A 15,076-nucleotide genomic window follows, 5' to 3' on the forward strand; every position below is an offset into this window, starting at 1 on the left:
ACTATTAATTATTATCACAAGAGTTCTAGATGGTGTTTGTGCCTGTTCCGAATACCTGGCTATGAATTTTTGTTCTTGAAGGGGTAAATATTGTTGATGTAATTCAGATAATTCTTTTTGTATTTTATTTATCTGAGTTTCAACATCATGACAGTGCGTTATCAGAAGTTTCTTCTCAAGATTCTTGAGTTCAAGAATTAAATTATTTTCTTTTCTTTCCCCATTTTCTTAAAATAAGAGACTTTGCTAATTAAGATGCCTCTAAGTGTTGCCTTACAAGCTGCCCATTGGACATCATATGGAATGTCTACAGATGTTAAGATATTGTCCAGTTCTGTTAGAGTGTCTGATATTTCTCTAATCACTTCTGTTTTAAAGAAGTAAGTTGTTATTAAGGGACCAATTACTTGTATTAAATTTGTTTAATGCTTTAGTTGTCCAGTTGATTTTAAGTTTATTCATTGAATGGTCTGATAAAAAACCTGGGTTCAGTGTGGTATTTTATTTCCCCTCTTGCCAATGTCTCAGAAATTAAAAAGAAATCAAGCCGAGACCAGGATTTGTGGCACTTAGAATAATAGGTGTAATGGTTATGTTTCTCCAAGTCTTCCCTAAAGGATATAGGGTCAAGGAGATGAAAGTCCAAAATAAGTTCGGTCAGGGCTATTGAAGCTTGAAAATTATAAGGGTTTGTTTTACTAGAACTATCTACCAAAGGATCCAGTCTCCCCCTGTTATGTGATAGTGGTCTGGGAATTTACAGAGCAAATTATGAATTTCCAAGATGAAGTTCTGTTGGTTTGACCATGGACCATAAACGTTTATAAATGAGGCTTGTCTTGACAAGTTGGGGTTGGCTGTTGTAAAGTAAGACCATCTACCATTTGTATCTGAATTACTCTATGATAGGGTCTTGGAATGATTTTTTGATTATAATGGCAACTCCTTTGGAGTTGGTACTATCTCCGGATGCAAGAATAGTTTTTTTATCCACTTCTTGTTTAAATCTTTATCCCATGCATCCTTCAGCGTATGTGTTTCTTGTACGAAATAGACATTTGCCTCCGCTTCAAATATTACATGTAGTAATATTTTTTTTCTTATTTTTATCTTGCAATCCTCTTACATTCCATGAATTTAATATTCACATACTAAGACTTATAAGATAGATCAATTGTTATCAGTATCTGAGATAAATATGTTGGTGTTGTAATCCGTTACCCACATTCTCCCCTCACTTTAATTTTCACAACATGTCTTACAATAGTAGCACTAGACTCTTCCAGACCTAAACCTGTGCCTATCCACTCAGTCATCTTAACTGGAAATGATGAATAATGGTAGGTTACAAGAAAGCTGAAAAACAGAATATTATTTGAAAGTTTCGGGCTTATAACCTATACAAAACCTTAAGCTTAACTGTTCAAACTCATACATTCTTATATACACTTGTACATCTACCCCAAAATGTGACATCCCTTATCCAACACCACATACCACTGGTCTCCAAATTAACTTTAGTGCCCCTATGAAGTTGAAACATTTATAGTAAATAATTTTGTGTAGGTGAAATTGACTTAAAATTAACATCCCTGTAATCTATCAGAAAGGTTCAAACACTAGTAACAGGTATCTGCTTGTCGATTTAATGTCGGTATAAATTAAGTTTACATCGCTAATGCTAGTCTTCCCCAAGTTGAACATCTAATGTTCTGCCTAGAGAAGGAGTTTAGGAAATAGGTTGATTAGTGATTACTACCTTCCTGGGAGTAAAGCAAGCAAAGAGGTATAGAAAAAAAGAAACCATGTTTACATAGCCTCACGGTATTGAGTCCATATCTTCATGTTAGAAACCTGTGTGATATATACTAGCTTTACCTGTGTGATATATACTAGCATATAGTAGCTTTACCTGTAAGTCCAGGAACCGTTCTATTGATTAACAACAACCCAGTACAGGTTCTCCTATTTGAATAATTCCATTTCTGAAGTGCACAACAACAAGTGACATCCACAGACAATAGCTCAACATTTCTTAAATGAACAGTAAGCAAGATCTGGGGCAGGAGCCAATACTGCCAATTATAACTTTGCAAAATTCAATTTAACTAACAAGAAAATTCAATTTTGCTAACGAGAAGTCTATAATCTACGATATAAAATAAAGCTATAGCAAATATTATTCTATGGCAGAGTTGCACACAAAAACTCAATACACATAAACGCCAAGTATCCAGGCTTCATGATCCTTATTTTAGCATTCCTTTTTCAGATACATTTCAGCTGAACTATAAATCAGTGTCTTGGCTCATTGACCTGCCATAACCCTTGCTAATATCCCAAGTATTGCATGAGATTGCCAATAAAAACAAGCATAAGCTGAGAGATCCGACTAAGACTCACACAGGAATAAAGTAATCAATAACAGTGTCGCTGCTGCGGCTGGCATCCCCTATGAAGATTTATGCACTCTAAAGACTAAAATAGGAAATCCATGTGCCCCTTTTGTAGTCAAGATTAAGTTAGTATTAGTGAACCGTTTTAAACTCACTTATTCCTTGCTACTTCCTTGCGATGTTGTCATTTCACCAAGATGTTCTTTGTGTTTCACTGTTGCAGTCATTACATCTGGGTAATCTGCTGACAGGTTGCCCTCAGTCGGCCTGAATTCCAAAGTCTTGGGTCCTGCGTCGGTTGCTGTCTCCTCTTCCATGACGTCAGGTTGTCAGGGGTATAAAACATGCAGCCGACTCCATTTTCTTTATTCTTTCGTGCTGCGCATAGCCTGAAGCAGAAGCATTTCGCAAGTGCCGGCCGGCCGACTAATGAAATATTCGAGTTTGAGTTTCAGAACCAAAGTCTTCACTAAAGCTAAGTACCCTGTTGGGGAAACTCTTTTCTTGCTTTTTACCGATGTCAGAAAAAGTTAATAATTGTATTACTTGTGGTAAGCAAATACCTCATAAGGATTTCCATTTATATTCTATTCCTTGCCTAGGCCCTGATCACAACATCCCTGGCTGTCGGTTTTGTGCTAGATTTAACCAACACACTATTAAGCATCGGTATATTTTTGCATCAAAGTATTTTGGAAACAAATTTAAATACCCAGAAATGTCGTTGGATAGCAATCCGACTACCGGAGTACATAAAAAACGCAAAGAAAAGGACAGAGAAAGGCAGTCGAGATCCAAAACCGATGACAAAGCTTCTCCTAAGCCAGTCACCGGTTCGCTGGTACTCAGTGAGGCGCTTTCGCAACCCCTGATACCCGCTACCTTCGAGTCGCAGGCCTCTACCGACACCCATGTGGAGTCCGGCATGCCGCAAGATACTCAAGGAATTGGACCGATGGATGTATCTCCCTCTGATGGGTCCAGAGCCACTGAGCAGGCACCGGCTTCTGAGGGTGTATTCAGACCTCAACATTTGTATATCAAACCGACGAAAGCTGCAAAACCAAAAACAAAAGCAACTTCTAAAACTAAAAAAAAGTGACGCATGAGCCACGTGCACAGGCCTCTATGCCTAAAAAACAGATGATCAAAATGACTGAAGACGTTATTACCTTGATCAGGGGTACCCATCCCCCTCCTGATAAGAGGCCTAGGCAAGACACTGATTATGAATCTTCAGATCAGGTTTCTATTTCTTCTGGTTTGTAATTCTTCTGATTCCTCTTCTGATCAGGAATTCTCTATGCCTCCCTATGAGGATTCTGATGCTGAGGAGTTTATTCCATCTACATCTCCTCCTGAGGATTATTCATTTGGAGAAACCTTGCATACTTTGAGGGAGCATTTTCACTGGGAGAGTCAAGACTTTTCAGAATCAAAAAAGAGGCTCGGGGATTTCCTTCTCCCTCAGCAGAGGCCTTTAGCCATTCCCCTTGTTTTAGACATTGTGGATGATGTGTTTTCGGAGTCAAGCTTGTCCCCTGACTCCTTACCTCCGGCTCCCAGTAAGCCTACAGATATTACAAGGTCCCTGACTCTCATAAATTTTTATTTAGAAACCCTGCTGCTGATCCTAAAACTATTTCACAGGGTCCAAAGGGAGTTAAGGCCTCAACTGCAAAAAATCCTACCCCCTCTGACAGAGATTCAAGGGCACTGGACAGATGGGGAAAAAAGGTTTTTACATCTGCAACCTTGGCAATTAGGGCCTTAAACTGTCGATTTCATATGCTTCAGTACCAACAACATGTTATGGGATTGCTGAAACAGAAAATGATGTTGATTTCAGAATGTGCAGAAAATAAAGAATTGCAGGAATTATTGCATGCAGCCGAACAAGTTGGAAAGCATACTTTGCATTGTGGTTTGATTCCTTAGAGGCCTCTTGCAGGGCCGCAGTTACTGGATCTGTGATTAGGAGGCATGCCTGGTTAAAGGAACAAAATTTGCCTGATCATGTTAAAGCTAAATTGCTAGATGCACCTTTACAGCATGATTCTCTGTTTGGTATTAAGGCAGAATAGGTTTTAAAGAAAATGGAAGACAAAGCTAAGTCTATGCAAACTGTTAAAGACTTGCAGCCACCAAGATTCAGTAGACATTGGCCTACAAAAAAATTGGTCCTTTCCTGTGTCAGACAGAGCTCAAAGGGGTAAATCCAGACGCCCTAAGGGTTCCAGATACCAGGCGCAATATTCATACAGGTCAAAGCAATGGGGTGCTTCCACCTCCAAATCTGGGGGAGATAAAGCACAAACCTACAGAAAGCAATCCCAATGACTTCCCTCTGCCTACACCAAGCACTTATCTTTTGGCAGCACCCATAGGGGGAAAATTAGCACTTTTTGCTCAAAATTGGCAGTTAATAACCCAGGACAAATGGGTACTAAACATTGTATCACAGGGATACAGATTCCATTTCCACACTCTGTCAATGGCAAATGGTTGGCCAGATCTGCCAAAAAATCAATGGGCAGAGGCACAGAAACAGGTTAGGTCCCTCATGGATATGGGGTCCATTCAGACAGTACCAGAACAAGAAAAAGGACAAGGTTTTTACTCAAGACTGTTCTTGGTACCCAGAAAGGACAAGGCCTGGCAGCCAATACTGGATTTATTGATTTTGAACACATACCTGGACATTCCAAAATTCAAAATGCTGACTTTGCAGCAGCTTCTGCCCATGCTGGGCAAGAATGCTTGGCTGGTTACTTTAGACCTAAAAGAGGCGTACCTGCATGTCCCAGTAAGACAATCATGCAGAAGATTCCTCAGATTCAAGGCTGGCTTAATGCATTACCAATTCTCTGCACTGCCCTTTAGCTTATCTACTGCACCCAGGGTCTTTAGAAAGTGCCTGGCACCAGTAATTGCATTTTGCAGACAAAAAAGTATTCAAATATATCTTTACTTGGGCAACTGTCTCATTCAAGCAGAGAACAAGGACGCTCTTCTTTGACACCTGGCATTTGTGAGAAGGCTTCTAACATGCCTAGGGTACACAGTAAACGAAAATAAATCACAACTGGTACCCTCTCAAAAGATAACATTCCTGGTTGCAAGCTTAAATACAACTGCCCAGATGGCTTACCTCATGCCAGACAAGCAAAGGCAACTGACTACTTACTTCAAACGGATGGCAACAAAAACCCAGTCTTCTGCAAGACAAATTCTGCAGGCTCTGGGCTTCATGGCATCCTGCATCCTACTGATTCCATATGCCGGACTGCATATGAGGAAACTTCAATGGTACCTAAAATGTTTATGGAGTCAGCATTCTCACAGTCTGGAAACAATGATTCCTCTCATTCCCTGCCTGCAACAGGAGTTTCTGTGGTGAGCAAAGGCATGTCACCAAAACATTGGGCAGCCATTCACTCTACCCCCTGCCAGCCAAACCATAATAGAAGCATCAGCTTATGCCTGGGGCGCCCACATGGCAGGAAGATGCATTCAGGGCATATGGTCACCAAAACAAATGCATCTTCATATCAACCAGAAAAAGATGCTAGCTGTTCAAAATGCCCTAACAGCCTTCAAGGACTTAGTTCATCCAGGACAACTACTGATAAAGACGGACAACACCACAGTCATGTAGTATATAATCAAGCAAGGGGGCACACACTCATACCCCCTTTGCAGATTAGCCATGGCACTGTGGGACACAGCTTTGACCTACCAAATACATCTTCAAGCTCAATTCCTGCCAGGAAAACAAAACACTCTGGCAGACGATTTAAGCAGAAACCTTATGGATCCTCACGAGTGGAAACTAAATCCACAAGTCTTCAGCATGATAACAGAGAAATGGGGGAGCCCAGACATAGATCTGTTTCCCTCTCCTCAAAATTATCAATTAAAAAAATTCTGCACAAGAACTTATCACAGACAAGCATGGAAAGTGGACGCCCTGTCCTTCAATTGGAAAAACCTATCCGTTTACGCCTTTCCTCGTCTGCCTCTACTCCCCAAGGTTTTCCTAAAAGTCAGACGAGAAACCAAAGATGATACTAATTGCCCCGGACTGGCCCCACCAATACTGGTACCCAATCCTAAGGATCTTGTCTCAATACCCAGCTTGGACCTTGCCTCAAAGACCACAACTAATGTCCCAGCAAAACAATCTGATCCTGCACAGTCAACTACAGACTCTGAGCCTGGCAGCATGGCTGATCATGTAGTTATACAAACAACTCCTCTCAGTAAAGCTGTGATGGATGTCATTTTGGAAGCCAGAAGGCCTAGTACTAGAAAATCTTATGCTGACAAATGGAAGAGATTCTGTGCTTGGAATCAAGCACAAGGAACTGATACAGCAGAACCAAATATTCTTCAGATATTGCAATACTTAACTGAGATGCTTGACAAAGGCCTATCTTTTTCATCAATTAAAATCCATGCCTCTGCCATTTCGGCTCATTACAATACAGAGCCACCGATCTTGTCTCATCCTTTACTAAAGCAGTATCTTAGAGGAGCCAAAAATTTAAGGCCTCCTAGAAGATCACCATTGCCTGCATGGGACCTCAATTATGTTTTGGAAAAGCTCACCCTGCCTCCATTTGAACCAGCTGCTACCGCTGATATAAAGTTCTTAATGATGGAAAACAGCTCTTCTACTAGCAATTACTTCAGCAAGAAGAGTTTCAGAGCTACAGGCCCTTGTGGCTGTAGAGCCTTTTATCATATTTTACCCAGACAGGGTATCTCTGAGGACAAATCTTACTTTTGTGCCTAAGGTGGTTTCCAGTGTAGCTCTTAACCAAACAATTCATCTGCCAACCTTTTATCCAAATCCGCAGAACAAGGGGGAGAGAATTCTGCATTCCTTGGACGTACACAGACAGCTAAGATTCTACTTAAGCAGAACTAAAGCTCTAAGAAAAACTGAGCAATTACTAGTGACATATGCTGCAGGATCAGAACGCAAGGCTATATATCAAAGCAGACCATTTCAAAGTGGATAAGCCACTGCATCCGTTTCTGCTACTTACACCATGGTAAACCTGTGGCCAAGGGCATTTGGGTCTCATTCCACCAGAGCTGCAGCTACTTCAGCAGCCTTTCTAAAGGGAGTACCAACCAAAGACATTCTAGAGGCTGCTACTTGGAGTTCTGTTCACACCTTTACAAAGCATTATCATTTGTCTCTCTACTCTAAATCCAGGGCAGGCTTTGCCACTGCAGTTCTGCAGGGCCTTATAGCCGCTCCTAATGCTGTTTAGCCCCAGCCTCCCAACCATAGCTTTGGGATTCTACCCAAATGTAATGACTGCAACAGTGAAACATGAAGAACATAGTACAGTTGTGTACACTTACCGTAAATGTAGATGTTTGAGTGTATTCACTGTTGCAGTCCAGGTTACCCTCCTGCCATCCCCCTGTCATTCTGGAGTTTATCTTTTCTTCACTATCTTCTACAACCTATGTGGTTTATTTGCTTGTAGATGAAGGTAAAGTTTATACCGGTGTGTGTGTGTGTGTGTGTGTGTGTGTGTGTGTGTGTGTGTGTGTGTGTGTGTATATGTATATATATATATATATATATTTTTTTTTTTGCTACCTTTTTGGGGGAACCTGACATCGGGGTCAAGGAAAAACTAAAGAAAATGGTGTCGGCTGTATGTTTTATACCCCCTGACGACCTGACGTTATGGAAGAGGAGACAGCAACTGACACAGGACCCAAGAGTTTGGAATTCAGGCCGACTGACGGCAACCTGCCAGCAGATTACCCAAATGTAATGACTGCAATAGTGAATACACTCTAACATCTACATTTATGATAAGTGTACACAACTGTACTGTCTCATTAATTCTCCATCCGGTGTGGTGATTACGCGATGATAGGGTGCACTTTGACCGAAAATGAGATTGTAACATAGTGTCACCCACTGGACAACCAAAACCACACTTTTCGTTACCTCGCTGTACACTCAGATAAGGTAAGCATTTCCGGTTTCTTGGAAATAAAATATTGACGAGATTACAGCAATTCAGCTGTGCGAGGTACTAAAAAGAAAGAAAAATCAGGAATAAGACCCATCACTAGGAGGAATAAACCTTCACCAGGGAGTTTAAGGAGCCGTAAATTTGCCAAAGCATTTGGTGAACGCAGCTTGCACCTCTAATGGTGAGTTTATTGCATAATTAACGTCTTTATACTGGAACAGGAGGGTATTAGGATAACGCATTTGGAATTTTATCTTGCGACTAATCAGATCTGCACAGAACGGGGATAAATTTTGCCGCTTCTTTTTGATCTCAATGGGGAAGGTCTTGCGAAATGGTAATCTTAATACCATTTCATAATATCTGTTTTTACTTTTTGGCAGCTGTTAAGATCTTTTGAATGTCTTGATAATTTAGTAGCTTGTCATAAACTAGTCTTGGGAAATTTGTGTCTTGCTTTTTGAACAGTGCTCGATGTGCTCTTTCACTGAGTATTTCCTTGGAATGCTCCTCCTTCAGTAGTAAGCTTTTAAAAATCTGGACACTAAATATTGGTAACTGACTGTATTCATAGCTTTCAGGAAGTCCTCTGATTAATGTGTTATTCTGATGGATTCTGGCTTCTAAATCCACCAGTTTCTGTTTTATTTCAAGTAATGTTTTGGTTTTGGTGCCAGTTTCTTATTTCAATTTGCTTATTTGGTATTCATTGTCTTGAGTTTTGGATTCAATGAGATCCATGTGCTCTGCTATTTGATTCATTGTGCTGATCCAAGAAATTTTGTATTGCTGTCTGAATAGGGAGGAGAGCCTGCTTAAGTTCCTCCATTTGGATATTGGATTCAGGCTTCTGTTTTGCTGCTGTTCTCATAGATTCCCGTTGCTTGGATACAGTTTGTCTTTTAGAAAGTGTGTTTTCTTTAGTGATGCTATTGCTGAGAGTTTAGTTTTTGTGATCTGGGTCTCCATCATTTCAGATTCTTTTGACATTTTAACGTCTCCCCAAAGTCTGACCACTGCAAGGATATATTTTTGTCTTCAGGCCTGGTTTTACATGTGGAGAAGATTACTGCAACTGTGAAAGCAGTAAATAAGTGATTTATCTTCAAGTTGCTTCTAGGAAAGACCCAGGTCGATAAAATAGTCCTTTAAAATCAGCACTCCTAGATGCAAGATGTTTGGCTTTTAAGCAAGACTACTTGATTTTTGTTAGGAGCTCAGTGAAGAGGGTGTTTACAGAATGTCCACCATTTTGGAATCACAAATCATCCTTTTCTATCACTTCCACCAACAACGCAATTATCAAACCTGACCCTCACACAAACTCCTAGGAGTCATCATCGATGATGAACTCAAATTTAATATTCACCTTCTCCTGTGCATAAAAAAGACAAACCAGAAACTAGGTTTACTATATTGTAACAAAAGATTTTAAACTCCAAATGCTAGCTTGCTCAAGCTCTCCTCTTCCCCTCCCTTCTTTATGCTACCCCTGTGTTCACCAACATTCAAACTACAACCTTAACTAAACTCCAACGAACTTACCATAAAATTGCTAGATTCATCACCAATTCTCCTTATAATACACATCACTGCCTAGCCCTTACATCCCTCCACTGACTTGAATTCCCCCATTTACTGTTGCCATCACAACTTCAAATGCTACACTTCATACTCTATAAACCCTCGTCCTACCCTGCTCTCTCCTCCTTCATCTCTATCTACACACCTTCTTGTACTCTCTGTATCACCAATCAGCAAGTACTACACACCTACCAACCTAAAAATGTGGTAGGTAAACTCTTATACAAATATTCCATCGTCCAAACTTGGAATACTCTTCCTAGAGATATATGTTCTGCCATTCACCCATCCCACTTTAAAGAAAAACTCAAACTTCATCTGCTTACCCCCAAACTCTGTCCTTGTCAAGCCCCAACTTAACCCTCTCTCTCATCTTTGTGTACCTTCCCAGTAATCCTCCTCTCAGTATTAGTATTCCCTCCATTTCTGGATACTTACTCTACTTTATACCCTTATCTAATGGATCAAACCCATTGAAAATATGTAATTTAACCACTACTCTGTAAACTTAGGAAATATGACTACAAATGTTTGCATTTTTTTTTGCGTTTGGTATTTCAAATCTTTTTGTACAGTTCAATTTCTTATCTAATGTTAATATAAACTGCTGTCATCTATTGTTTTTCTGTAAATGTCTGTCTTTTGGATCTTTTCTCCTCGGGTCTCCACTAAAAATGGGCCACAAGCCCAGCTGGACCAACCCAGTTAACAGATGTCAATAAATAAATGTTGTTGCGAACTATGCATATCTGTATGCTACCCTATGTAAGAGAGTGAATGAATAGTTATGTCATTGTGAACTTTACAACCAGAGCCATAGGTACATAGACTTGTTGGCCTTACATGGTAATTCAGATTTGCTACTTTTCATTGTAGGAGAAAAGACCAAGAAGTAAACTTCCTCGTGCCCTCCGAGGCCTTATGGGAGAAGCTAATATTCGGTTTGCTCGGGGAGACCGTGAAGATGCTATTTTGATGTGCATGGAAATCATTCGACAGGGTGAGGTTTTTTTTTTGTTCTTCCTTTTCTGTACATTCACAGCTTGGAAATGGACTTTCCATTATGGAAAAGGTTAAGACTGTTTCAAGTTTAGTCTTGTCCCTATTATGAAATACTTTATATGTTTTTATCTGAAGATAACCCTTTTTTCTGGCTTGCTATTTCATTTCCACTAATGTCATGAACCACAAATGAGTTTTATTACCTTTGTTTTACAGTGAAATGTTGTCCATTTTGAAGTCTTTGTTTTGATAATGGCACCTGACTAAGCCAAGCAAAGCTGTTTTTTTTTTTTTTTAGTTAATTTGCTTTTGTGGTATAAGGTGGGGTTCTTTTTCTATTTTTGCCATCCTCTTAGGAGTACAATTTATGTTTTTTTGCACATTGTGTCCTTCTCCATGGAAGGAACTAGCCCATTGCATCAGCTGTGTAGCACCCAGATGCAATTCTAATAGTGATTATCATTAAATGCCTTGTGGGTAGGTTTGTCATGCTTACAACTGGAATAATTTATCACCCCCTCCCCCCCAACAACACATGTGAACAAACACGTGCAGACTTATTCATTACATCACTTGGAAAGCTCACGACATTGTGATATGTAGTGAGAGCAGGGACCAGGTTGAGGAGACCCTGGAGAGGTGGAGGTGTGCTTTAGAGAGAGGTGGGGGTATGCTTTAGAGAGGAGAGGAATGAAGGTCAGCAGGTCTAAAACAGAATATATGTGTGTAAATGAGAGGGAGGGTAGAGGAATGGTGAGGATGCAGGGAGTAGAGGTGGTAAATGTGGATGAGTTTAAGTACTTGGGATCAACAGTTCAGAGTAATGGTGAGTGTGGAAGAGAGGTGAAGAAGAGAGTACAGGCAGGGTGGAATGGGTGGAGAAGAGTGTCAGGAGTGATTTGTGAAAGACTGGTACCAGTAAGAGTGAAAGGGAAGGTCTACAAGAGGGTAGTGAGACCAGCTATGTTATATAGGTTGGAGACTGTGGCATTGATGAAAAGGCAGGAGTCAGAGCTGGATGTGGCAGAGTTAAAGATGTTAAGATTTGCACTGGGTGTGACGAGGATGGACAGGATTAGAAATCAGTATATTAGAGGGTCAGCGCAGGTTGGATGGTTTGGAGACAAAGCAAGAGAGTCGAGATTGCGTTGGTTTGGACATGTGCTGAGGAGGGATGCTGGGTATATTGGGAAAAGGGTGCTAAGGATGGAGCTGCCAGGTAAGAGGAAAAGAGGAAGGCCTAAGATAAGGTTTATGGATGTGGTGAGAGGACATGCAGGCGGTTTGTGTGAAAGAGCATGATGCAGAGGACAAGAAGAAATGGAAACAGATGATCCGCTGTGTCGACCCCTAATGGGAACAGCCGAAAGAAGATGGTGATGATGACTTGGAAAGCTCATTTGTAAAAAAAACTCAAAAACTAGTGATTTCAGTCTCTCTTGGGAACCTAAGACCAGCTTCCTTTCTTTCTGCACATTCACAGTTTGGAAATGGACCTACCTGATAGAATCTTCAGCCTGGTAGGCCCAGCTATTAGACTGGTTTTGCACTAACTGGCCCACTAGATTTCCCCTCCCCTCACATAGACTCTTCCTACATGAGTGTGACCACTGCATGCTCTCATAACTCTGGTGCACTCTCTATACCAAAAAGTCACAATATACTGTGCACTACTGTAACATATAATACCCTACCTCAAAAGAATGAATAATTATTATGGGCATTGTTAGCAAATATGGACTGCTGTCCAATATTATTGACCTGCAGTGTTTCATGAACATGCCTCTTCCTCTGCAAAATAAGTATTACCCAACTAAAGCACATAGAGTTACAAAAATCCTACCCCATGGTTATTCAGAGAATTGAAGATATTGCTGACCACAATGATGACAGGATCACAGGGATAACAAGCCAAAAAACTGAGAGACCATTTGAATCTTAAAATAGCCACACTCATGATGTACCTTCTGCTCTTAGGAGCAGGTGAAGAATGTATTTGCAGATGCCCATTCTTTTGTCAAGCTTCATCCTGAGGAATGTGGGAGTGTCTCTTTGTTTTACCTGTAAGGAAAATTTGTTCAGAAATTGGAAATACTGAGTAATATTTTCTTTTTCTCCAGCTGTTTTATTTATATCCTTAGTTCTGAAGTTTTTGAAACTGTTTGTCATGTGGGCATGCAAGAGATCAAGAAGGCTAGAGATTTCATCCTGTATTGAATCCAAGTAGTTGGAAAATAAAAGTGAATGACTATGCATAATGGACGACACAAGTTTATAAGTATGTGAGATTATTTTGTTTTTTAGGGAGAGCGAATTGATGATTGATTTTGTTAATTGAATATCTTGTTCCATAACTCTGTATTTAAGGTTTTTTTGTTTCATAAGTGAGCTGAGTTGTTTTAAAATAGGGTCATATTTATTAGGAGCCCCAAATAAAGTTTTAACCTCTGCTGCATTAGTTTACTTTTGGTGGTGTACCCCCAAAATAGTTAATAGTTTATACTTTATATAATAGTATGTTACTGATTAAAGTTATCCTCCTCTTGGGAGGCCTGATTTCAATTTGTATTATGATTTTCTGGGGCACCCTAGTGAATGTTTTACCTATTCAGGAGTAAGGTACTTGTTACAATAGTTGCTTGTCTATAAATCAAAACTTGTTAACGGTTTGTATTAATTTAGAATGTACTTTACTTTCTTTTTCTTGGTTTGATGTACCTTACAAGATGTTCTTCGTGTTTCACTGTTGCAGTCATTACATTTGGGTAATCTGCTGGCAGGTTGCCCTCAGTCGGCCTGAATTCCAAAGTCTTGGGTCCTGCGTTGGTTGCTGTCTTCTCTTTCATGACGTCAGGTCGTCAGGGGTATAAAACATGCAGCCAACGGCATTTTCTTTAGTCTTTCTAGCCGCGCGGTGCCCGAAGTAGAAGCATTTTGCAAGTGCTGGTCGGCCGACTACAGAAATATTCGAGTTTGAATTTCAGAACCAAAGTCTTCACTAAAGCTAAGTACCCCATTGGGGAAATTCTTTTCTTGCTTTTTACCAATGTCAGAAAAAGTTAATAATTGTATTACTTGTGGGAAGCAAATACCTCATAAGGATTTCCATTTATACTGTATTCCTTGCCTAGGCCCTGATCACAACGTGCCTGGCTGTCGGTTTTATGCTAGATTTAACCAACGCACTCTTAAGCGTCAGTATATTTTTGCATCAAAGTATTTTGGAAACAGATTTAACTACCCAGAAATGTCGTCGGATAGCAATCCGACTACCAGAGTACATAAAAAATGCAAAGAAAAGGACAGACAAAGGCAGTCGAGATCCAAAACTGACGACGAAACTTCTCCTAAGCCAGTCACCGGTTCGCCAGTACTCAGTGAGGCACTTTCACAGCCCCTGATACCCGCTACCTTCGAGTCGCAGGCCTCTACCAACACCCACGTGGAGTCTGGCATGCTGCAAGATACTCAAGGTATTGGACTGACGAATGTGTCTTCATCGGATGGATCCGGAGCCGCTGAGCAGGCACCGGCTTCTGAGGGTGTATTCAGACCTCAACATTTGTATGTCAAAATGACAGCTGCAAAACCAAAGACAAAAGCAACTTCTAAAACTAAAAAAAGACGTATGAGCCATGTGCACAGGCCTCTATGCCTAAAAAACAGATCAAAATGACTGAAGACCTTATTACCTTGATCGGGGGTACCCATCCCCCTCCAGGTAAGAGGCCTAGGCAAGACACTGATTATGAATCTTCAGATCAGGTTTCTATTTCTTCTGATCAGGAATTATCTGTACCTCCCTATGAGGATTATGATGCAGAGGAGTCCATACCATCTGCATCTCCTCCTGAGGATTATTCATTTGGAGAAACCTTGTATACTTTGAGGGAGCATTTTCGCTGGGAGAGTCAAGACTTGTCAGAATCAAAAAAGAGGCTTAGGGATTTCCTGCTTCTCCCTCAGCACAAGCCTTTAGCCATTCCTCCTGTTTTAGACATTGTGGATGATGTGTTTTCGGAGTCAGGCTTGACCCCTGACTCCTTACCTCCAGCTCCCAGTAAGCCTGACCGATATTACAGG

At 40.6% G+C, this 15,076-nt stretch overlaps 1 protein-coding gene across 1 annotated transcript in view; it reads left to right on the forward strand.

Annotated features, from left to right (window-relative positions):
• GTF3C3 (general transcription factor IIIC subunit 3) overlaps positions 1-15,076 on the forward strand; it is a 701,049-nt gene that overhangs the window by 70,683 nt on the left and 615,290 nt on the right. Inside the window, exon 4 of the mRNA XM_044060620.1 lies at positions 10,868-10,991. Within this exon, the coding sequence (XP_043916555.1) occupies positions 10,868-10,991 (124 nt within the window). The remainder of the gene's footprint in view (positions 1-10,867; positions 10,992-15,076) is intronic.

Source organism: Protopterus annectens, chromosome 2.part0, assembly GCF_019279795.1.
Source record: "Protopterus annectens isolate FY-2018-M chromosome 2.part0, PAN1.0, whole genome shotgun sequence".
NCBI lineage: Eukaryota > Metazoa > Chordata > Ceratodontiformes > Protopteridae > Protopterus > Protopterus annectens.